Source organism: Staurois parvus, unplaced genomic scaffold (assembly GCF_062004578.1).
Source record: "Staurois parvus isolate SC_StPar_1 unplaced genomic scaffold, SC_StPar_1.0 ptg000564l, whole genome shotgun sequence".
NCBI lineage: Eukaryota > Metazoa > Chordata > Amphibia > Anura > Ranidae > Staurois > Staurois parvus.
The window spans coordinates 10,903,784-10,929,029 of NW_028318360.1; the positions used below are offsets into that span (position 1 = coordinate 10,903,784).

At 40.2% G+C, this 25,246-nt stretch overlaps 1 protein-coding gene across 4 annotated transcripts in view; it reads left to right on the forward strand.

The window, feature by feature from the left end:
• PPP2R2C (protein phosphatase 2 regulatory subunit Bgamma) overlaps positions 1–25,246 on the forward strand; it is a 236,908-nt gene that overhangs the window by 80,481 nt on the left and 131,181 nt on the right. For 2 of the 4 annotated variants that reach the window (XM_089691602.1, XM_089691600.1), the window contains one exon: positions 8,040–8,069. The exons of the other annotated variants lie outside the window; for them this stretch is intronic. In XM_089691602.1, the coding sequence (XP_089547728.1) occupies positions 8,040–8,069 (30 nt within the window). The remainder of the gene's footprint in view (positions 1–8,039; positions 8,070–25,246) is intronic. 4 annotated transcript variants of the gene reach the window in all.

Below are 25,246 nucleotides of genomic sequence, written 5' to 3' on the forward strand. Positions count from 1 at the left end.
GGGTAGGTCTGTCAGTTGGCAGCCTGAGGCACCATCTGGCGGATCATAACAGGTGTATTGTAACACTGAGAGACAGAATAGCAACAAAAAAAATCAAAAGAAATGCATGTCTAACAAATTATGCACTGATTTGCATGTTCATGAGGGAAATACGTATTTGATCCTCTATCATTCAGCAGGATTTCTGGCTACCAGGTGTCTTTCATACAGGTAACAAGTTGAGATTAGAAGCAGTCTCTTAAAGGGAGTACTGCTAATCTTATTTTGTTACCTGTATAAAAGACACCTGTCCACAGGAGCAATCAACAATCAGATTCCAAAATCTCCACCATGGCAAAGACCAAAGAGTTGTCCAAGGATGTCAGGGACAATATTGTAGACCTGCACAAGGCTGGACTAGGCTACCAAACTATCGCCAAGCAGTTTGGTGAGAAGGTGACTACAGTTGGTGCAATAATTCGCAAATGGAAGAAACACAAAACAATTGTTAGTCTCCCTAAGTCTGGTGCACCATGCAAGATCTCACTTCGTGGAGTGTCAATTTTCATGAGAACAGTGAGGAATCATCCCAGAAATACACGAGAGGATCTTATCAATGATCTCCAGGCAGCTGGGACCACAGTCACCAAGAAAACAATTGGTAACACATTACATTGCATTGCCCTCTGCTCAAGAAAGCACATGTCCAGGCCCGTCTGAAGTTTACCACTGAACATCTGAATGATGCAGAGGAGGACTGGTTGAAAGTGTTGTGGTCAGATGAGACCAAAATCGAGCTCTGTGGCATCAACTCAACTCGCCGTGTTTGGAGGAGGAGGAATGCTGCCTATGACCCCAAGAACACCATCCCAACTGTCAAACATGGTGGTGGAAACATTCTGCTTTGGGGGTGTTTTTCTGCTAAGGGGACAGGACAACTGCACTGCGTCAAAGGAACAATAGGCGGGGCAATGTACTGTCAAATCTTGGGTGAGAGGATCTACCAAGAGGAGTGGGCCAAAATCCCTCCTGAGATGTGTGCAAACCTGGTGGCCAACTACAGGAAACGTCTGACCTCTGCGATTGCCAACAAGGGATTTGCCAACAAGTACTAAGTCATGTTTTGTGAAGGGGATCAAATACTTATTTCCCCCATGAACATGCAAATCAGTGCATAAATTGTTAGACATGCATTTCTTTTGAATTTTTTGTTACTATTCTGTCTCTCAGTGTTACAATACACCTACCATTCGATTTTTAGAGTGATCATTTCTTTGTGAGTGGGCAAACATTCCAAATCAGCAGGGGATCAAATACTTATTTCCTTCACTGTATCAGTATGTGAGGCAGGTGTTACACAGAAAATGGTACAAGAATATTTAGCACCGAAAGCAAATGTAAAAGAATTGGTCAACTGCTGTCCACAGTTGCCAGTCAAATTATTTTAAAGTATGTTAAAGAGTGTCTAAACCCAACAGCAAACAAAAATGTAATAAATTGCATCTTACAAGTCCTTAGATGTGGTGGCTGCATTAGTTTTCTTTTATAGACAAAGTACATTTTCTTCAAGTACAGAAAATACTTCTTAAACATATCAATAAACCAGTGTCCTTATACCTTCCTGTGCATTGAAATGAAATCTCAATGTTTTCAGCCCTCTCTTCCATGAACTACAACCCCCCACCCATGTTATGCAGAACAAGAGAAATAGAGGTGTTCTATAGTCCTTTCCTAGGATGACAGTGGTCCTCCTCCATAGAGAGAGTACATTGAGTGAGTGTTGTCACCCTAGGACAGAAGGTGTGCTGCTGGCAAGATCAGCAAATTAAATTTAAAAAAAGACTGAAAAAGAAAAATGAATGCAGTTAGCATAACTAAAGACTGTTAAATTGCCATATGGTACCTTTTTGTTTTTGGGTTTAGATATACTTTAATGTGATCAAGACCTGGTGTGTAGCATACTTCACTAAGCAGGAGAATAGAACCCTCCTTCTTAGGCTCCATGCACACGGGGCATTTTAATAATGCTGGTAACGTTAGCTGTGTAAAGCCACATTAAAAACTTAAGTTTTTCAGCGTTTTTTAGCATTTTTGTAAGAGTGTTTAGCCGCGTTTTTTCATGTTTGCGGTTTTTAGTGTTTTTTAGAGTTTGTTTTTTACCAAAAATAACCTTTTTTGGTTAAAGTCCAAAAAGGCTGGTTTGCCGCGATTTACCACGTTTTACCGCATTTTTCAGCATTTGAGCGTTTTTACAGCTAAAAAACTCCTCCAGAAACCCATTAGTTCTGTTTTTCCAGCCAAAAAAACATTGATTACAGTCTATGTGTGCATGGATGCATAGGATAACATGCTGGGGAGATTACTGGCTGTAGAAAAATACATCAAAGCCAAAAACAGCAGCTGGAAAAATGTTCAGTGTGCATGAGGACATATCAGGGAAAATCATAATGTGCTAGTATGCATTGCATACTAGCACATTATGAAAGACTTGCCTTAGATGAAAGCCCTACAGCGGCGCATTGTTACCACTGACAGGGCTTCCATCTTCCTTCCGGGTTCGCGGGCTGCGTCTGCTTGAATGGCCGAGCTGCGGCACACAGCTCTGAAGGAACAGTATGGGTATGCCTTTCCTTCAGAGCACATGCACTGGTAATGTCACCGGCTGCTGCTCTATGGAATATCTACTAAATGGTGCACATTTAGGAAATATTAATTTTCTCTACAGGTAAGCTTATTATAAACTTGCCTGTAGGTAAAAATAGAAAACGAGAGTTTACTACCACTTTATAGGAGTAACTTTCACTATAAATCTTGGACTGCTGGTTGTTCTTGGTACCAAAATGCTGGTATGATGGGTTATCTTTACTGGCCTTCAATCTCTTGGGTGTGTTTTGCCTGCCTTGCCATGAACATTTTACTTAAAACCAAGCTCCTTTAAGGTCCATTCATATTTCTGTTATGCACATTTTGAATGGTCTGTCATATAATGTCTGTCATGCATTGCAAGGCATAAAAATTGCACCTGCAGAATTTTTTCCATTGCAGCACATCCCAACACACAAGAGCATTCATTTCTGTGCATTGTGGTGTTCTAAAATGCAGGTGTACTAGTGTGGGCTGTTAATGTGCATTAGGCACTACTTAGAATGAATTGCAGGGCACCACAAAGCAACATGTGCCCATTCGTTAACATTTTACCTTGCGGTACCACACCACAAATATGTGAATTTAACATTAGAGGTGGCCAGGAGCATCTTCAATTCATAGTGAAGGTAAAAGGTATAACCTAAAGCAGTGTTTCTCAACCTTCTTACTTTTGAGGAACCCCTGGCAAAATGTTTGAGATCTCGGGGAACCCTGAAATAATTGTTCACGTCTACAGCTCATGGAACTTTGTATGATCAGCGAGCTGTTGATAATAACACCAATTATTTTTAGAAATAGCATTAAACAAAAAGAATAATATTAAAATGTACCTATTTAATGGGAAACGTATGCTTTTCTGCAGAGATGCTCCATTCTGGCATTCTGGGTCTATCTTGGGATAAACAGCGTGTGTGTGTGTGTGCGGGGGGGGGGGGGGGGGGAGGTATTGCGGGCCTGGGCACAGGGACTCAGGATGGTACACTACATGAGGGGGAGGCAGGGCACATTACATGGAAGCAGGGAACATTATGTGGAACAGGGCCCAATAAACAAGAGCAGGGCACATTCTATGGGACAGGGCTCTTTACATGGGACAGGGCACATTACATAGGACAGAGCACATTACTTGGGACAGAGCACATTACATTGGACTGGACACATTGTATGGAACAGACACTTTACATGGGACAGGGCACATTACTTGGGACAGGGCACATTGTATGGGACAGGGCACATTACATGAGACAGGGCACATTACTTGGGACAGAGCACATTGTATGGGACATAGCACATTACTTGGGACAGGACACATTACATGGGACAGGGCACAGAGCACATTACCATGGAACAGAGCTCTTTACATTGGACAGGGCAAATTACACAGGACAGAGCACATTACTTGGGACAGGGCACATTGTATGATACAGGGCACATTACATGGAACAGGGCACATGGCACATTACATGGGACAGGGCACATTACATAGGACAGAGCACATTACTTGGGACAGAGCACATTACATTGGACTGGACACATTGTATGGAATAGGACACATTACATGAGACAGGGCACATTACTTGGGACAGGGCACATTACTTGGGACAGGGCACATTACATGAGACAGGGCACATTACATAGGACAGAGCACATTGTATGGGACATAGCACATTACTTGGGACAGGACACATTACATGGGACAGGGCACAGAGCACATTACATGGAACAGAGCTCTTTACATTGGACAGGGCACATTACACAGGACAGAGCACATTACTTGGGACAGGGCACATTGTATGATACAGGGCACATTACATGGAACAGGGCACATGGCACATTACATGGGACAAGGCACATTACATAGGACAGAGCACATTACTTGGGACAGAGCACATTACATTGGACTGGACACATTGTATGGAACAGGACACTTTACATGGGACAGGGCACATTACTTGGGACAGGGCACATTACATTGGATGGGCACATTATGTGGGACAGGGCTCTTTACATGGGACAGAGCACATTACATAGGACAGAGCACATTACTTTGGACAGGGCACATTACATGGGACAGAGCACATTACTTGGGACAGTGCACATTACATTGGACTGGGCACATTGTATGGGACAGGGCACATTACATGGGACAGAGCACATTACTTGGGACAGTGCACATTACATTGGACTGGACACATTGTATGGGACAGGGCACATTACATGGGACAGGGCACAGAGCACATTACTTGGGACAAGGCACATTACATTGGACTGGGCACATTGTATGAGGCAGGGCACAGGGAACATTACATGGGACAGAGCACATTACATGGGACAGGGCTCTTTGGAATTGGACTGGGCACATTGTATGGGACAGGGCACTTTACATGGGACAGGGCACAGAGCACATTACTTGGGACAAGGCACATTACATTGGACTGGGCACATTGTATGAGGCAGGGCACAGGGGACATTACATGGGACAGAGCACATTACATGGGACAGGGCTCTTTACATTGGACTGGGCACATTGTATGGGACCGGGCACTTTACATGGGACAGAGCACAATACTTGGGACAGGGCACATTACATTGGACTGGGCACATTGTAGGGGACAGGGCACTTTACATTGGACTGGGCACATTGTATGGGACAGGGCACTTTACATTGGACAGGGTACATTGTATGGGACAGGGCACTTTACATTGGACAGGGTACATTGCTTGTGACAGACTGTTGGGCATAGTGTGGGGGGCACAGCAGGGCACACTACCATACTGGCTTCCTTCAGAGGCAGCTTTCAGCAGTCCCCCAGTGGCGCCTTGTTCCCCCCCTAGCCTCTCCTCCCCTTCTCCTTTCCTGTCCATCCCAGATGCTGTCACATACAAGCACCCGGGATGGACAGGAGGGGAGGAGGGGCCGGTGGGGATTAACATGCTACAGCCAGTAGTATGTCAGCCTCTTCCCTGCATGTGTGTCCATGCGATCTACCTGTCAGCTGCCTGCAAATGACAGGTAGATCGCCATGGAACCCCTGGGGACCTTTCATTGAACCCCGGTTGAGAATTGCTGCCTTAAAAAAGAGGCTGCATTTGCTGGAATCTTTTAATATGCTGGATACCTACCTATTATATTCACCCAGTGTCTTAAATACATACCTAGAGAGTCACCAAACTTGTGCAAATATGCAGATGTGGGAAGTCTCCCAGCATCTTTGTTTCTCATGACTGACATTAAAAGCATAGTCATGGCCAAGTCGAGACGTGAATAATTTTTCCAACTCTAAAGTATAACTAAAGGCAAAACATGTTTTATTAGTTCTGGATAGAGTGGAGGGGGGTTAGAAAGCTTCTCAGTTTTTATTGCTGTCTGTGCCCCCATTAAGGAAATTCACCCTCTCTACTTGTCCTGTGTACCATTATTATTGAAAGTGAAAGTAAAAGATAAATCCCAAATTTTGGGTTGTCCCCAGAAAAATAATAGAGGATACATCTTTTAATGGGGAGACTAGTTGTGGTGACCTGGGGGTCCCCAAGGGATTCTTTTCATTTGTAGGGATTTCCTTTCACTCCTGTTTGGCTATGGGACAGGAAGTAAAGGGTAATCTCTGCAATGGGAAAAAAATCTGATAGGGGTTATAACCCTCCCTTGCTCTATCCAAGATGAAAAAAAAGTTTTGCCTATAGTTCTACTGGAATTGTACTGGAATTGAAGTAAAAAGTATACTATGCACTAAGAGTTCTTTAGTAGAAGGGATTTATGTCAGAATATAATTTCCACTTTCTCATAGCTTGTGTTTTTCTTTTTCTGTACACATTATTGCTCTCTCGATAGTGACCAAAATTCTGCAGCAATTTACCCATCAAGTGGGTTTTATTAGGTAAAGTGGCAGCTGTGCCCTGGTATATTCTACCACTGGCAACACCTCACCAGTGTTATATGAGCCTTCAAATGCATTTAGGAAATCATTTTTTGAATTTTCTTCCATTGTAGTAAAGTGCTAGGCAGGGTTTTCAAAACCTTAGCGAGTCTTTTATCATTATCACACCCTTTTGTCATCTCTATAGACCTTCTGTAATCATTCTGCTCACAGCTCAGATTTGAGTCATAATGGTGTACAAGAACCACCTGCCTTCACCATGGCATCTGTATGTTTCAGATTTACCTGCTAGCAATGCTACACAAATCACTGTCAGTTCTCCCTATCTGTACCCGTCTTCCAATGTTGGTTTTAAAGATTGTATCTCTCATACCTTCATAAAGGAGTATATAGTACAAAGAAATACAGGGTTGCTTAACTAGACTCAAGGAGCCATCCCACCCCACCCCCTATTAGATACAATAAATATACCATAAACACCAACGTTTTAATGTGGAAAATATTTTATTAAAAGTAGTAAAGATATTAGTAGTAAAGTAGTATAAGTAGTAAAGCTCTAAAAGGATAATACATACAGTGCAGTAGGCAACATTAAATACACAATACATCCAGTGGGGTTGATTTACTAAAACTGGAGAGTGCAAAATTTGGTGAAGTTTTACATGGTAGCCAATTAGCTTCTAACTTGAGCTTTGACAAAATAAAACTCAAAGCTGATTGGTTTCTGTTCAGAGCTGCACCAGAATTTGTACGTTCCAGCTTTAGTAAATCAACCCTAATGTCTTGAAATAACTATCTATATCAAAATATCAAAGATAGTGGCCACAACAGATACAAAATTCAGGCAGATGTGACAAAGAATTACGGTAAGTCCAATATCCAACAATTTGGGATGCTTAGACTCCTTTTCTAAGAAGGTCCTGCTTAAGAAATGGGTCTAAGCACAAAAGATTAGGTCCAATATTTGATGTTTCTAGGGTACTTAGCCCCCTTTGATTTTTTTTACATCTGCCTGACCTTTGCAAAATTGTGGCTACTATGTTTTTTATGTTTATTTATTGCATGACATTGTGTTGGATGTATTACACATTGTATGCTGCCATTTTTGTATACTGCCCTTTTTTGACACTTTGTATACAGTATTTAATGCCATATGTACTATCCCTTTAGATCTTCATAATATCCTCACCAATTTGAATATCAAACCATTTTTGCATCAACATTTGAGTGTGCTGATACCTGCAACATACCATTTGGAGTGACAGTCCATAATATGAAACTAGTGGGAGAATTAAGCATCACGCATTGTGTGTATACTATTTATTTTTTCCGTTTCCACTTGTGATAGTTTTGTTGCATCTTATCTGTCATTGTTGTGCTTGTCTGTGTTTGTGGTCCCTCTCCTGTAGTACACAGTGGTCTATTGTCAGTGGAGTACTGTTGGTCGTTGGCCATTTTTGTTTGGTGTCTACTCTACATGGCTGTGGTTAAAAGAACTTTAAGTATTCTTTTTATCCTTTTTGCATGTTGCAATAGGCTGCCTTGACATCATAACAACAAGCAATGGTAGGTTTTTCTATCTTCTTTTATTGAATATTCTGTTTATAAATGCATTTATTTGTTGAAAAATCTAAAGGCGTATGTATGAAAAGTGGTGTGTCTGTAAATTTGATCTTGCTTATAGCCACCAGTCAATTTCCAGCTGTTATTTATACACAGTGTGAGTATAACACAAGGATTCTGATTAGTTGTTTTAGGCATAAAGAAATGTTCATGTTAGTACATTCTTCGTAGAGCATTGTCCCAGAAAAGAACCTGTTTTTAGTGCAGTCAGGGCACTATTTGACCCCCTTCTAGGTCATAATTATTACCTAAAATCCAGGTGGAGAGGTCCTTCCGAATACTTCCAGTATTGCTGTAAATTAGTTATTTCAGCCAAGGTATTGGTGTCACAGACATTGTTTGCTGCTTTTTTGGCGATATTCCTATGATGATATCCTCAAGAGAGCACATGATGCAGTGTGACTTTACACCTTTTAGTCTAGAGATTTCTTCATAGGAGTATATAGAGAATTTACTTTGACTGGGCAATTTAGCTAAGTTGCCCAAACCCAACTTGTTGTGCCTGTTCTGGGGGCGGAGAGAGTAATATGCCTTCCGGAATCCTGGACAATAGGAAATACATGGTAGGGAGTGAACAGAGCAGTGCATTCTGAGTAATGTTGTAAAGGATAACTGTAAATAATGCCCCCATAGGGTCAGGCAGCATACTTTTGGATATGAATGACTGGTGGGGCCTTGATCAGGCTGGTCATTATTTGCTATGCACCTGCCTGGCCTAACCCCCCCCCCCTCCCCAGTTACCTTCCACATCTTTCTATGGAGTACTCTGCTTTCCCCTTCTGCCAAATACTGCATCAGCCTGGCACAGGTTGATCAGTTAGGAGCAAGGTTTTTCTTTACAGGCAGTCCCCGAGTTACGTGCATTTAAGTTACGGAGGACTCGTACTTACGAACGGAGGGAGAAACAGAAAGTGAGAGGAAAACTACCCCTAGGACGGAAAAGTTACTCCTGTAAGAGTTATCCTGGGAAAAGGTGTCTCCGCTGAAGGTATATCACCAATCCTTGTTTCCACAACAACCCAAAATTTTCGAAATCCAATTGTCACAGGGAGAGAAAGTGAGGTGAAATCTTCTGAACAGGGGCACAGACAGCAAAACCAACATTACAGGGGTGTGAACCATTCCCTATGCTATCCAAAAAAACTATTAATCATTAGAAATTTTTTTTTGGCTGGGGCTACACTTAAAAAATGTGTCTGTTCCAGCTTCCATACAAAGTTGACTTAAGAACAAACCTACAGACCCTATCTTGTTCGTAACCCAGGGACTGCCTATAAAATGTACGTCTAGCCAAAACATTTTATTTCATATAAAAATGTAGGATTTGAAACCCTGTTTCTCGGGATCCATTAGAAAGATTTGCCTTCATTTCTCTTCTGGTGTCAGTGGTTTTACCAGATAGGTAGTGAGGGAAAATCTGTAACAGGAACACAGACAGCAAATAAGAAGTCAACAGAAGTTCTAGCCGTCCACATTGAACTAAAAGTCCTTTTTATTTCTGTCTATGCTGCTGTTGGAGATTTACCCTGATTTCCTGTATGGTGGATTCATTGTCTTCTGGTAAGGAAGTAAAGGCAACTCTCTCTGACTGAGCCCTAGGCAGCATTAAAACCAGACAAGAGTTCTCAACAATAAAATAAAATTAAAAAAAAAATAAAGATTTGCCTGAACATATTAAAGTATAACTAAAGGCATTTTTTTTAGTTTTGAAGAGAGTGTTTTGGCTATGGTACATGAAATCTCCCCAATGGGAAAAAACTGATGGGGTAAAACCCTCCCTTACTATATCCAAAAAGGATAGTTTTACTTTTTTTTTTTAGATTTTTAGTTGAATTTTTATTTCCTTTATTACAATAGTTATAAAGTTACTTTGAAATGTACTGATATTCGCAGACTGTCTTCATAGAGTATATCACACCATTAAATATAACATCACAGAAAGACCTGGTACAGGAGGAAATGAATACATATGCAGAGAATAGAAAGTAAACTGCTGGCACCAAGGCTGTGTTCAAACAGGCTTACATAAAGGACTAGGGCAGTTTAATAGTACAGTATGCGGCCCCAGTAGAGCCCTTGCATTCTGCAAAACCTCGTTGTAACATTATTCAAATTCTGCATCTCAGCAGGTGAAAAGCATATGGTGTGCGGATTGCCATTTGGTTTCCCATGGCTGTGCTGCATTTGGATGGATCCCATTTAATTGACCTGAAAGGCAAATGAAGTGAAATACATGCAGCATGCAGTAATTTTCCCTTTTCCAATGCAATTCAGCTTCTTGGTTGGAACAGATCTGGTTGAAAGCAAAGTGTTTTTCTGTCTATGCCCTTTTCCTATGTTGTGAATTGCAGCAAAATGTAGGGAAGAGCAGCCAGTGTGAAAGTTACTCAAAGCCCAACATCCGGCAGTGAAATGTAATTAAAATGATTTACTGTCTTTCCTGGTGGCCATTGTCAATGGGACTGAAAGCGAGAGAAAATCCAAAATGAAACAGGAATAGAGGTACGTCTATCAATGGAGACACTTTTTTGTGGTAACAACTGTCTAAGAGAGAGAGCTTTCCCCTCACTTCCTGATGTGTCTGTATGAAGTCTGAACGGGACACAAATGGCAAAAATAATTAAACTTGACAGGGCTTTTAACCCTTCCCCACTATTTCCAAAACTGGCTTTAGATATACAGGGGTTCCTCAAAATATTTTTGCACTTCATTTTATATATATAAACTTGTGGACACTTTTTGAAGACCCCTTATACTTTGACCTGTGCTTTGTTCAAGGCTATGGCTGAAGGTGTGCTATACTAAGTTCCCTGAGTGTACCTCATTGATTCCCTATACAAGTATATCCTGTGTTTGGTGATGTCACATGGCCAAGCTGTGGGTATACATGAAGAAAAGTCACTGTAGTTCTAGCTACATATAGTACCTCTCCGCTTGTTCTATCTGCATGGTCGCAAGTGCAATACAATATAAGTTGGGCATGGGTGGCCATTGCTGGCCTATATCTCCACCACCATTGACGCTATTACCTATTAGTAGACCAAATTAAATGGGGCCCTGGGTATAGCACACTAAAATGGAAATATTTACATCTAAAAAGTAACTACAGATAAGACACATGGGTGCATAATGAGACATATGGGGGCTCTATTGTTTAATACCAGTCCAACATTTGGAGGGTGACATAGGCAGGACTCATTCATAGTTCAGTGAGCATAGGTAAACTGGAGGCAGGGCAGTGTCATAGGAAGATGCAGTGCTGTAGGCTCTGTAAGGGAAACTGTCCATTTTCTATGTTGCAGTAGGAGTTTATCCTGCCTTGCTCTGCATAAACTGTTATTCTAGTTAGCATGGAATAATGGGTAGATATGGGTCAAATCCTGTACAGCATACAGTATATTAGTTATATTTAGTAATGGTAAATGCCCTTCAGTTTAAAACCGTTTAATGCCTTTCAGTTGGGAAGAATATGTACAATCAAATGGTGAAAAAATATCAGAACAATTAATTACAGTTAAAAATTACTTTATTTCAGCATTATTGTTCACTCCATTAAAAATCAACACAAATGTACATCTATAATGGGGTTATGGGCACATCACTTTTTAACAATACCATCTAGATTATATACAGTATGTTGTTTTACAGCTATATGTAATCGTTACCAGAGGTAAAACTGGTTGAGGTCAGTGGACGCAGAGGTGTAGTACAGACTCAGGGAATAATTTTTTATTACAATTTTAGGTCCATTTTACTTATTTGGTAACAGTGTACTCACCCATCTCTTTGAAAAGCCCCCTTTCCCACATTGGTGTCATCTCTCCAGATCCATAAGAACATCTGTGAAGAACTGTGATTTCCTTTTCATCTGCAGGCCAGTGTGTTTCATATTTCTTCCCCCCTATGGTCCCAAAGTAACCTCATGGGTTTGATGGGTGGCCTTTGTAGGCTTGTGAATGGTGGTGTCTCCTAAATTTCTGGATTGGCTGGTGCAACACATACTTTCTACTGAGCATGTCTTCCTGATGAAGCTTATCGTGAAACCTGTTGAAGAACCACTTATCATTTCTGTTCTATGTATCCAATGTATACTGTTGGTTTCCAAAAAGGTATTGATAACCTGTGGTAATGTTTACGTGTAGTTGTTATGCAACATAAACTGTATATTCCAGATGTTAGAAAGTTATGTGTCAATAACCAATAATATATATGTGCATTTTTATTCATTCTTTATGGGGTAAACAATTATGCTGGAATAAAGCTAGGTTCACGCTATCGGGACCTTAGTTCTGCATGTAGACAGCACCTTTTTTTCAGTGGGCCTGCCCTACCCACAAATACTCAGGGAAAGAAGTGTTTGACTGTTTTTTAAATTTTTTAAATTGCTGCAGTACCATGCAGCTTGGCATGCGTGAATATGTGGCAGTAAGTGTGTGTGTGTGTGTGTGTAGGGGGGAATTAAGAATTAAGTAATGCGTTGGCATGCTCCTAATGAGACGATGGATGGTCTCCTGGGGTATTTCCTCCCAGATCTAGACCAGGGCATCAATGAGCTCCTGGAGTCTGAGGTGCAACCTGGCGGTATCTGGTGGACCGAAACATGATATCCCAGAGGTGTTCAATTGAATTTAGTGTAAAAAAATGTGCTATTGCACTTATGGGTGAATGAAATATTCTAAATGAAAGCTGCAGCAGTCCTAAATTGTGAACGTGGATGCACAAAACTTGAATGTATAACTGTATGGACCATGCATATTATGTGCATAAACAATTTATATAATCAAAATAAAGTTCAATATAATTCAGTCCCACACCAGTGAAATAGGTGCAAAGTGCCAGTATTCAACTTTAGTGTATTGATTGTATATCTCCAAATCACATGACAGGTGCTCCACTGTGCTCAAAAAATAGTGCCCCACATGGACTGACACTCTAGGGTTTATTTACTAAAGCTGGAGAGTCCAAAATCAGACTCCCTTCTGCATAGAAACCAATCAGCTTCTAACCTCAGCTTGTTCAATGAAGCTTTGGCAATGAAACCTGGAAGCTGATTGGTTTCTATGCAGAAGGGAGTCTGATTGTGGACTCTCCAGGTTTAGTAAATAAACCCCTCTCTGTCATCCAATGACCATCTATCTCTAGAGGTCATACACGCTTTTGGGACTATCCCAGTGAACCGACTGTGTTAATGAAATGAACACCTCTCCTTAAGATGAAACTGTGATTGATAATAGATAAGTTCCAAGGCCACTCTCTCCTCTCCTCCAAAAGCAGATTATGCAATATGTCAAGTGTCCGCTAAATTCACCACTGATTTGGCAAAACTACTTGTAAGTCCCACAGACTTCCGCTGACCAAGTTGGAATGACACAGCCTGAACAGAACATCACCGGCACCTGACACTACCACCGCCTATCCTCCAGAAACTGCCTGCATGCTCTCATCACATGAGGCCAGGCATTGTCATGCACAAGGAGGATTCCAGGACCCACTGCACCAGTGTAGGGTCTGACAATGGGTCCAAGGACTTCATTCCAATACCTAATGGCAGTCAGGGTGCCATTGTCTATCCTGTAGAGGTCTGTGCATCCCTCCATAGATATGCTTCACCAGACCATCACTGACCCACCACCAAAACGGTCACGCTGAACGATGTTACAGGCAGCATAACATTCTCCACAGCTTCTCCAGACCCTTTGACGTCTGTCACATGTGCTTAGGGTGAACCTGTTCTCATTTGTGAAAAGCACAGGGCACCAGTGGCGGACCCGCCAATTCTGGTGTTCAAAGGCAAATACCAATTGAGCTCTAAGGTGCTGGGCAGCGAGCACAGGGCACACAAGAGGACTTCAGGCCCTTAGGCCTGAAGTCTGTTTCTGATTGTTTGGTCAGAGACATCAACACCGGCGGCCTGCTGGAGGTAATTTTGTAGGGCTCTGGCTGTTCTCATCTTGTTCCTCCTTGCACAAAGGAATAGATACTGGTCCTGCTGATGGGTTCCAGACCTTCTATGGCCCTGTCCAGCTCTCCTAGTGGAACTGCCTGTCTCCTTGTATCTCCTCCATGCCCTTGAAACTGTGCTGGGAGACACAGCAAACCTTCTGGCAATGGCAAGTGTTGATGTGCCATCCTGGAGGAGTTGGACTGCCTGTGCAACATTTGTAGGGTCCAGGTAACGCCTCATGTTACCAGTAGTGACACTGACCCTAGCCAAATGCAAAACTAATGAAAAACAGTCAGAAAATATGAGTAGGGAAAATATGTCAGTGGCCTCCACCTGTAAAGCCATTCCTGTTTTGGGGGTCATCTCATTGTTGCCCTTCTAGTGTACCTGTTGTTAATTTCATTAACACCAAAGCAGCTGAAACTGATTAACAACCCTCTCTGCTACTTAACTGACCATTTCAATATCCCAGGAGTTTAATTGACTTGATGCTATACACTGATTAAAAAGTGTTCCTTTAATTTTTTTGAGAAGTGTATATATCTTTAAAGATTAACTTCATCCAGGGATCTTCCCAAATAACCCCCCACTCTTTATAAAGTGTCCCAGCAGCAATAAAAGAAAAGCTAAGCTAAATGCCTCTTTTGCTTACCTAAATATTTGGTCACATGACATACTGGGTCCCTAGTCTCCTATCTAACTTCACTGGAGTCAGTGGCAAAAATACTGTTCACATTAGTAGTCAGTAGGAAGAATGCAACCCTTACAGTGGTAGTCAGAGTGCGACTAATATAGATAGCTAAAAAGATCATTCATGTCATGCCACTAGCTCTTTCAAGTAGCGTTGAACCCAAATTTATCCAAGCATCATCAGATGGAAGATCAAATAGCCACAGCTCAATGAACCCCTAGCAATCTGTGGAGGAACCCTGGTTGAAAATGGCTGTTCTAAATTGCAGAATTGGAGGGTTTTTCTTCTGGTATCCACATTGCTGCCTGGGTGATATGGACACGTCCAACCAGCTGTCAGGGTCTTCTGACTCCAAAAGACTGTGGCATTGTGATGACATTAGAACAAGGGGACCAGGTGATGGCAAGCACCGACTCCAGCTCTGGATAACCAATCTATGCTCAGAGAATTGGCACCATCAAGGGGCACATGACAGAAGATTCAGGAAAGCAAAAAAATCTGTGAATGGAAGGGAGCAAGGTGGATGGGAGGATGGACGGCAGGTTTTTCATTTGCCCAGAGATGAGCTTTATTACGCAAGTGTATTGTAATAATCAAAGACTGAATATTCACATTCTTGAAAAAGCCAAATCTTGACCAGTTATTTTTAAATAGATGATATTATAAATTTAGAACATTACCATGTCAAATCAATTCACAGAATGAATGTTCAGAATCTGATTATCTGTAAAGTATGATTTTTTTTTTATTTTGATTTATCTCTAATTTAGTTGGTATATTGATGTGAAGTTAGACTTTGCACCGTGGAAGATGAACTAGGAAACTGAGATATTATTTCAATCTTTTATTATCTTTTTAGTAATAGTTGCAGTGCTGTAATAATATCTTGGAGCCTCATTTGTCTTGCTTGCGTCAGTGCTGAGTGTGGGTGGAAAAAGCGTGTTTTGAATCTAGATGCCTGACTTTGTTTATGCATTACTCAATAGAAAAACATGCTACTGTGACATCACAAGTGGCCTTAACGTTAGGAGTAAATGGACTATTATATCAGACGCCTGTTGGTGTAAACCACAGCGGTCTGTATTGTGAAATTAATTATTTTAAAGCTTATCAATCATCACTATGCAACTAATACGCTTATAATAATATGCGTTAATACCAAAGTTTTATCACTCATTAACATACCGTGTGGTTGTCACCACAATGCACATATACAGCGGGGAAAATAATTATTTGATCCCCTGCTGATTTTGTAAGTTTTCCCACTTACATAGAAATGAAGGGTCAGTAAGTTTTTTCATAGGTGTATTTTAAATGATAGAGAAAAATCCAGAAAAAAAAAAAAAATCCAGAAAAAAAACACATGATAAAAATTTTATAAGTTGAGTTGCAGTTCAGTGAGTAAAATAAGTATTTGATCCCGAGGCAAAACGTGACATAGTACTTGTAAAAAATGGTAGCGCAGCACTAAAATTGATGAATAAATATGTAAACAACAGACTAATTACATGAAAAACGCACATATATGATGAGTGCGTTTTTACCATATACAATTCACACACTATGGTAATAAGTGCGTAATGACCATATCAAATTCATAAAATGTATAAGATGATGAGTCCAACTCTGGGTAACACTATTAATACCAAACGCATAAACGGGAAATGCGTTCAAACCAGGGATGAAATCCAAAAAACGTACAAAAATGCAGTGTAAAACAGGAGCAATATAATGACAATTGCATGAAATACGAACTAACCAACTGGTATCATAGGGTGGCCGCCAGACTTCCGTGATCCGGCGGCTAGACGTCAACGGCTTGCAGGGGCTCCTCTTTGACACGTTTCGCGTCTGTGCATACAGAGCCGTCTGCATTGCATCCTCTTTCCTAAACTAAGGGAAAATGGTGCCCACGCATGCGCAGTACAATGCCGACACTCAGCTATGGGATTCCCTTGCTATAGAACAACGCAAAATGGTGCCCACGGTTCCGCGCATGCGCTCTTGTGCCGGTCTTCGGCAAGATGGCGCCCGATGATCATTGGCGCTTTTTTTCTAAATTTCAGAGGATATATATAGCATAATCAAGACGTCAGGCTGCAAATAGGCATACCCTTTTGACAATGAACTTGTAGTATGAAACGCGTCAAGCAGGAGCCCCTGCAAGCCGTTGACATCTAACCGCCGTATCACGGAGGTCCGGTGGCCACCCTATGATACCAGCTGGTTAGTTCGTATTTCATGCAATTGTCATTATATTGCTCCTGTTTTATACTGCATTTTTGTACATTTTTTGGATTTCATTTTTTTTAACCATTATGATTAAAGTACTATTTGAAATACTACACTATGGGATTATCCCTATTCTTTGCTCTGCACCGAGCACTTTAAATCCCCCAGTGATCCCTGGTGAACCCCCCATTGCCTGGAAGAGGCTGAACCATATATACTGGCTTATCTAACATCCTGTTACCCAAGGAAGGCCACCCACCCCCAGGCTACATCCCGGACCACCCTTAGAAGGGACCCATGACTGATCTACCGTATATGATACAACGCGCTTTTTATTAGCGCATCTGATTAGTGCGCATTTCATATATTTATCGGCACACCCACCTTAGAACTATCTGCACACTGGGTTTTAATGATATCACCTGGAGATCCATTTTGATAATTTTATGACATTATATGGTTTGAACACATTTCACGTTTATGCGTTTGGTATTAATAGTGTTACCCAGAGTTGGACTCATCATCTTATACATTTTATGAATTTGATATGGTCATTACGCACTTATTACCATAGTGTGTGAATTGTATATGGTAAAAACGCACCCATCATATATGTACGTTTTTCATGTAATTAGTCTGTTGTTTACGTATTTATTCATCAATTTTAGCGCTGCACTACCATTTTATACCAGATTTATTGAAGGCATATGGTTTACCTTTTTAGTGTTTCAGCTGCTTCAGGATTTATAGCGCTCGCTTTTATTTTATTTTATATTTTAGTGACTTAATACTTGGTGGAGAAAATCTTGCTGGCAAGCACAGAGGTAAGACATTTCTAGTAGTTGGTTATCAGGTTTTCACACATCTCAGGAGGGATTTTGGTCCACTTTTCTTTACAGATCTTCTCTAAATCCTTAAGGTTTCTTGGCTATCGCATGGGAACTTGAAGTTTCAGTTCCCTCCATAAATTTTCTATAGGATTAAGGTCTGGAGATTGGCTAGGCCACTCCATGACCTTAACGTGCTTCTTCTTGAGCCATTCCTTTGTTGTCTTGGCGGTATGTTTTGGGTCATTGTCGTGGGAAGACTCATCTACGAACCATCTTCAGCGTTCTCATCCAAGATTTTACAATATATGACCCCATCCATTGGCCCCTCAATGCTGCAAAGTCAGCCTGTACCTTTAGCAGAGAAACAACCCCAAAGCATAATGTTTCCACCTTGGCTGTAGGGATGATGTTCTTAGGGTCACAGTCAGCATTTTTCTTCCTCCAAACACAGAGTCTAGTTAATGCAAAAGAGCACAATTTTGGTCATATCTGACAACAACACTTTCTCCCAGTCCTTCTCTGAATCAGATGGGCCTATGGATGTGCCTTTTTGAGGAGGGGGATCTTGAAGGCGCTGCAGGATTTCAATTCATAGCAGTGTATTGTGTTACCAATGGTTTGTTTGGTGACTGTGGTCCCAACTGTCTTGAGATCATTCACAAGCTCCACCTGTGTTGTTCTGGGCTGATCCTTCACTTTTCTCATGATCATCCCTACCCCATGAGGCGAAATATTGCATGGAGCTCCGGACCAAGGGCGATTGATGATTATTTTTTATTTCTTCCATTTGCGAATAACCGCTCCAACAGTTGTCTCCTTCTTACCAAGCTTCTTGCTGATGGTCTTGTAGCCCATTACACTCTTGTGCAGGTCTACAATATGACCCTGACGTCCTTTGACAGCTCTTTGGTCTTGCCCATGATGGTGAGGTTTGAATGGAAGAAAGAGGTTCTGTGGACAGGTGTCTTTTATACACATAATGATTTGTCGTTAGGAGCACCTTCTTAAACTGACAGGACTAATCTGTGTACCATATGAGCACATAGCCAGTCTGTTGGAGTCAGAATTATTGCTGGTTGGTAGGGGATCAGATACTTATTTTACTCGCTGAACTGCAACTCAATTTATAACATTTGTTTTTTTGGATTTTTGGTTGATATTCTGTCTATCATTTAAAATACACCTATGATAAAAATTATAGACCCTTTGTTTCTTTGTAAGTGGCCAAACTTACAAAATCTGCAGGAGATCAAATAAATATTTTCGCCACTGTACGGTATTAACCAATTCACTTGCACTTTAGAGCTCTGCAATGCATTTTTGGGAATGTACATGCATTGTGTCATGTGGCGGTGCCTGTAAGAAGTGCAGGTATGTTTTTCCATGCACTAAGGCTTGTTAAAAGGCCTGGTCATAGTAAATATGGTGCCTTAACACAATTCATACTCTTATACCTCATGAAGTCTCCACTTTCCTGAGTTGTTAGTATCACCAACATAGTCTTGCTCCTTTATTAAAAAGACACTTTCATTCATTGAGCAAAGTGGCAGCGCCTTTGAAAAGACCACCTCCCCCTCCAACCCACTGGTATCTCTCCAGTCATCACTTGCTGCTCCTTCCTCTACCTTAGCAATATGCAACATTAGCAATATACAATGCTTCCAAGTATGAGAGAGCATCTGATCTTCACCTTGTTGCAATTTTCAGGTCTAGTGGTCAATCACTAGGCTCCAGTGGTGTGCTGTCTTGCAAAAAAATGGGCATGTCAGTTTTTTGAATGTTTTAATGCTTTGCCAGCCCATTCATTTGAATAGGATACCCTAATGCAACCCCCATTAATATGTACTGTGCAAAAATGGACCTTAGTGCAACATATCAGGATGCCAAGGTATAAATAGTAAATGTATTGATTCATTACAGGACTTCATATGGGCAAAATAGTTTTCAAGGTTTTAAGAGATTTACATTTTTAAAACAAAGAACCTCTATAAGTCTTTTTGTTCTATTGTGACCTATTTTTCCATATCAGAAGTTCAGGTCTGAATATGTGTATGTTATGACACCTTTCCTGCCTACATTTTACCATAGTAACTAAGGATAATGTATTAGAATACAGAGTGTAGGAGTAAAGAACTGTAAATATAAATTACATTATGTAAATCGTTGTGTGTCCAGTATGAAGAGTACAGCGGTATAAAAAGTATTTATACCCCCTTGAAATTTTCCATTTTTTGTCACGTTACAACCAAAAACGTAAATGTACTTCATTGGGTTATTATGTGATAGACCAACACAAAGTGGCACATAATTGTGAAATGGAAGGAAAACAATAAATGGTGTTTACATTTTTTTTACAAATAAATATCTGAAAAGTGTGGCTTGCATTTGTATTTTGCTCCCTTTACTTTGATACCCCTAACTAAAATCTAGTGGAATCAATTGCCTTCAGAAAACACCTAATTAGTAAATAGAGTCCACCTGTGTTTAATCTCAGTATAAATACAGCTGTTCTGTGAAACCCTCAGAGGTTTGTTAGAGAACATTAGTGAACAAACAGCATCATAAAGGCCAAGGAACACACCAGAGAGGTCAGGGCTAAAGTTATGGAGAAGTTTAAAGCAGGGATAGGTTATAAATAAAATATCCAAAGCCTATAGCACTGTTCAATCCATCTGCAAATCGAAAGAGTATGGTACAACTTAAAACCTACCAAGACATGGCCGTCCACCTAAACTGACAGGCCGGGCAAGGTGAACATTAATCAGAGAAGCAGCCAAGAGGCCCATGGTAACTCTGGAGGAGATGCAGAGTTCCATAGCTTAGGTGGGAGAATCTGTCCACAGGACAACTATTAGTCGTGCACTCCACAAATCTGGCCTTTATGGAAGAGTGGGAAGAAGAAAGCCATTGTTGAAATAAAGCCATAAGAAGTCTCGTTTGCAGTTTGCAAACGCGGGGGACACAGCAAACGTGGAAGAAGGTGCTCTGGTCAGACGAGACCAAAATTTAACTTTTTGGCCTAAAAGCAAAATGCTATGTGTGGCGAAAAACTAACACTGCGCATCACCATAAAGACACCATTCCCACCACGAAACGGTGTGGCAGCATCATGTTGTGGAAATGCTTTTCTTCAGCAGGGATAGGGAAGCTGGTCAGAGTTGATGGGAAGATGGATGGAGCCAAACACATTGCAATCTTTGAAGACAACCTGTTAGAGTCTGCAAAAGACTTGAGACGGGTGGAAGTTAACATTCAGGTTTTTTCAGGTATTTACATATTCAAGCTATAGTTATATAATGGATGTGGGCTGAAAGCACACACTCTCAGGTTTAATTTGAGGGTATGTACATTTAAATTGGAGGAAGGGTTTAGGAATTACAGCTCTTAAGAGTAGTCATCCCCCCTTTTTTAACCTCCCTGGCGGTATTCCCAAGTGTAGCTTGGGGTAAAGTTTCAGTACCACAAGCGGTAACCCCGAGCTACACTCGGGAATACCTTTCAGCGCTGCTCCGGGATCTCTTCTTCACTTACCTTGTCCTGCACTCCTGCGATGTCCCTCCTGCAGTGTCCCTGGCAATGTCCTCCGGCCAATGCCAGCATCTGTCTTCCGGGTTTCTTCCCTGCGACGTCAGGACATACGGGAACGGAACTGGCGGGAAATTTGAAAGTTTTAAAAGTCACATTCACTAAATTCACTAAAATCACATAGTAAAACATTCCTGTATTAAACCATTTCACATACATTTTGTCCCGAGTGCTTTGTCCTGTGCCCTGCCTGCATTTTTACTGTTCTTTCTGCCTTGAAACTGAGAAATGTCCATGGCGTCCAAAAAACGTCCCTTTATGTCAAAAGCGGTTTTAGACCAGCTAGAGAACAGCGATAGTAAATTAGAACTACTTGCAGAATTGAGTGATAATTATTTGTGGGGAAATTCGTCATCAGACACTGAAAACGATTTTGTGACTTTGCTCAGTGATGTGCGAACTAGTGCTCTATTTCAAATTGCAGTGTTTTTGGTTTGATTATACTATTGAATTAAATTTATTATTATATTATTTTGTATGATTATTTATTCAATTATATTTTTTTTTTCATGAATATTTTATTAAATTTTACATTTCATCTCTTCCATCAATTAAAATTTCAATATAACTTATTCAATTATTTTCACCCAACATACAAAAAGTACAAACTCCCCCCCTCCCTATCCCACTCCATACCATCCCTTCCCTCCCCCTCTTCTCAGCGTCATTTCTCTCTCTTTTGGAATCCTAGGGTTTTCATCTATTCTTCTTTCCTATACACTTTCAATTAATTTAACCTTCTTAAACTCCTCCCACGTTTTCCATTTCTCACGAAAACACTCCATTTTATCCTCATCTATATGGTATAGTTCTTCCATCCTATATATCTGATCTACCTTTTTAATCCAGTCTGATATTCTTGGTGCTTCCTGTTCCATCCAGAATTTCGTAATTAAACCCTTTGCTGCGTTAATATAGTGCAATAACCCAGAATGTTTGTATCTTTTGACTGTTAACTCTGTTCCATGAAAGAGACATACCCCTGGTTCCTTTAATATTTTTATCCCAGTTATTTCTTGTATCAAGTGAATTACTTTTTCCCAATATTTTGAATTTTGTGACACTCCCATCAAATGTGACCTACTGTGCCCTGTTCCCCACAACCCCTCAAACATAAAGGTGATTTGTCCCTATTTTGTTTGTGTACTATATTTGGTGTCATATACCACCTTGCCAAACATTTATAGTTCATCTCTACCTCTTTCATGCTCACATTACCATGTGTTAACTTATAAATCTTTTTTTGTTTATCCTCCTCTATTCTTATTCCTAGTTCTCTTTCCCATCTCTCCATATATGCAGGTACCGTATTTATTGTTAACTTAGTAAGAATTTTATATATTTTTGAAGTTCCATGTTTCCCATCTCCCCGTGTACTAAACAAATTTTCAAATGGGTTCCATTGCTCTTTCTTCCTTAGGGGTCTAGGAAGCTTTTCTATAAAATATTTTATTTGTCGATACCCCCACTCATCTACTTTAACCACTTCCAGTCCGGACACTTTTACCCCCTTCCTGTCCAGGCCAATTTTCAGCTTATAGTGCTATCACACTTTGAATGACAATTGCACGGTCATGCAACACTGCACCCATATGAATTTTTTATAATTCTTTTTGATTCAGAGAAAGCTTTACTTTGGTGGTATTTATTCACCACTGGGATTTTTTTTTTTTTGCTATGTAAATGAAAAAGTCCAAAAATTTTGAAAAAAAGTGTTCTTATAAAAATTTTGCAAATAAATAGTATTTCATCATAAATCTTGGCCAAAGTTTATTCCGTTATCTTTTTAGTAAAAAAAAAAAATAACCCAAATTAGTTTATAACCAAAAATTATAATTTGTAAACATTTTTTTAACATTTTTTTAATATTATTATTTATGGTTTTTTTTTATTTTTTTACATACTGTCACCCTAGCAGTACAGTGTTACCATGGTGACACTGTACTACTTGTGGGGGGTGAAGATTTTTTTTTTTTACACTGATTGCTTTTACACCCATAAAGGCTGTACAAGCCTGCCACTGTCCGGCCGTTTATATACATGGGCTGGACAGGAGGTGGTTAATGAACAACTCCTTCTTTTTCATTTCTTCTAAGGGGCAAATTTCCTCGCCTTTCATTAGGTCTCTTAATTGAGCATCTCCCTTCCTTATCCATCTCCCTGCAATCTTTTCATTTCCTGGTGGAAAAAAAACTGTGTTTACAATAGGCATCAACATAGAATTAAATTCCCATCCCATCTGTTTGTGCATTGTGTCCCAGGCTCTCAAAACAATTCTTGTGAATACGCTTGTGCTTTCTATCACTCCACGAGAATGAGGTGGTAACCATATTATCCTATCCAACTGTGTTTTACTTAATGTGTTTTCTATAGTTATCCAACTTTTCCCCTGTGAATTATGTGTCCAATCAACAATTTGTGCTATCAATACTGAGTTATAATATCTTCTGAAGGTACACCCAAACCTCCATTTTCTTTGTCTCTAGTTAGGACTTCATAACTTATTCTAGGTTTTTTATTTCTCCATATAAACTTTAGCATGATTTTCTTCATTATCTTAAAATACTGTCCTAGTAGCTTTATTGGAATCATCTGGAGTTTATATAAAATTTTTTGGACGATTACCATTTTAATTAAATTTATTTGTCCTATCCACGATACACCACCTATCCCAAATTTTCTCATTTCATCTTTAATTTTGTTTAATAATGGAATATAATTTACTTTGTATAGATTCTTCAGGGAGACGGCTACATTTATTCCTAAGTATTTTAGTTGTCTTTCCTTCCACAAGAAAGAAAATTCCCCTTGCAAATCCTTTTTCTCTCCTCTTGGAAGATTTATATTCAAAATTTCTGTTTTAGTTGGGTTAATTTTTAAATTAGACAACTCCCCATATTCCTTCAGTGTTTTCATTAAATTGGATAATGTTATCCTTGAGTTACCTACATAGAACAGCAAGTCGTCGACATACGCTACCACTTTATGCTCTGTCTCTCCTATCCTAATTCCCTTGATATCTATATTTTTAATTATTTTCTCTAAAAGGGATTCTAAGGACAGGACAAACAGCAAAGGTGACAAAGGGCATCCCTGACGTGTCCCATTATACATCTAAAACTCTCTGATATTTCCCCATTAACCTTTATTGCAGCTGATGGTTGACTGTACAATTTCCCTATCCATATTCTCATTCTAGGACCCATCCCCAGGACTTTCAGTGTATCCAATATATACCCCCAATCTACTCTATTGAATGCTTTTTCAGCGTGTACCGACAGTAACAATACAGGGAATTTTTATCTTTTACTTTTTTGTATGAGCATTATTGATCTTAATCCGTTATTCCTACCTTCTCTCCCAGGGACAAACCCCACTTGATCCATATGGATCCACTCCGGCATTAACTCCTTCAACCTATTTGCTAAAACTTTTGCAGATAGTTTGGTGTCTATATTTAGTAGGGATATCGGCCTATAGCTAGAACACTGTGTACTATCTTTCCCTTCTTTTGGTATTAACGTAATATGTGCCTGGAGGGATTCCTACCTCATTTCCATTTCCCCTCCCAGTGCGTTCATATATATATATATAGTTAATTTAGGTATCAATTGTTCTTTAAATTTCTTATAGTATCTCACCGTATACCCATCCGGGCCCGGGCTTTTCCCTGCCATGGTGTTCTTTTAATGCATTATGAATTTCTTTTTCTGATATTTCTCTCTCTAGGCATATTAACTGTTCTCTCAATTTCGGTAACCGCACCTCTTTTAAATATCTGTCTTTTTTTACTTCTTTCTTCCCCTTCTCTTATGGACTGTTGGGGATTGATATTATA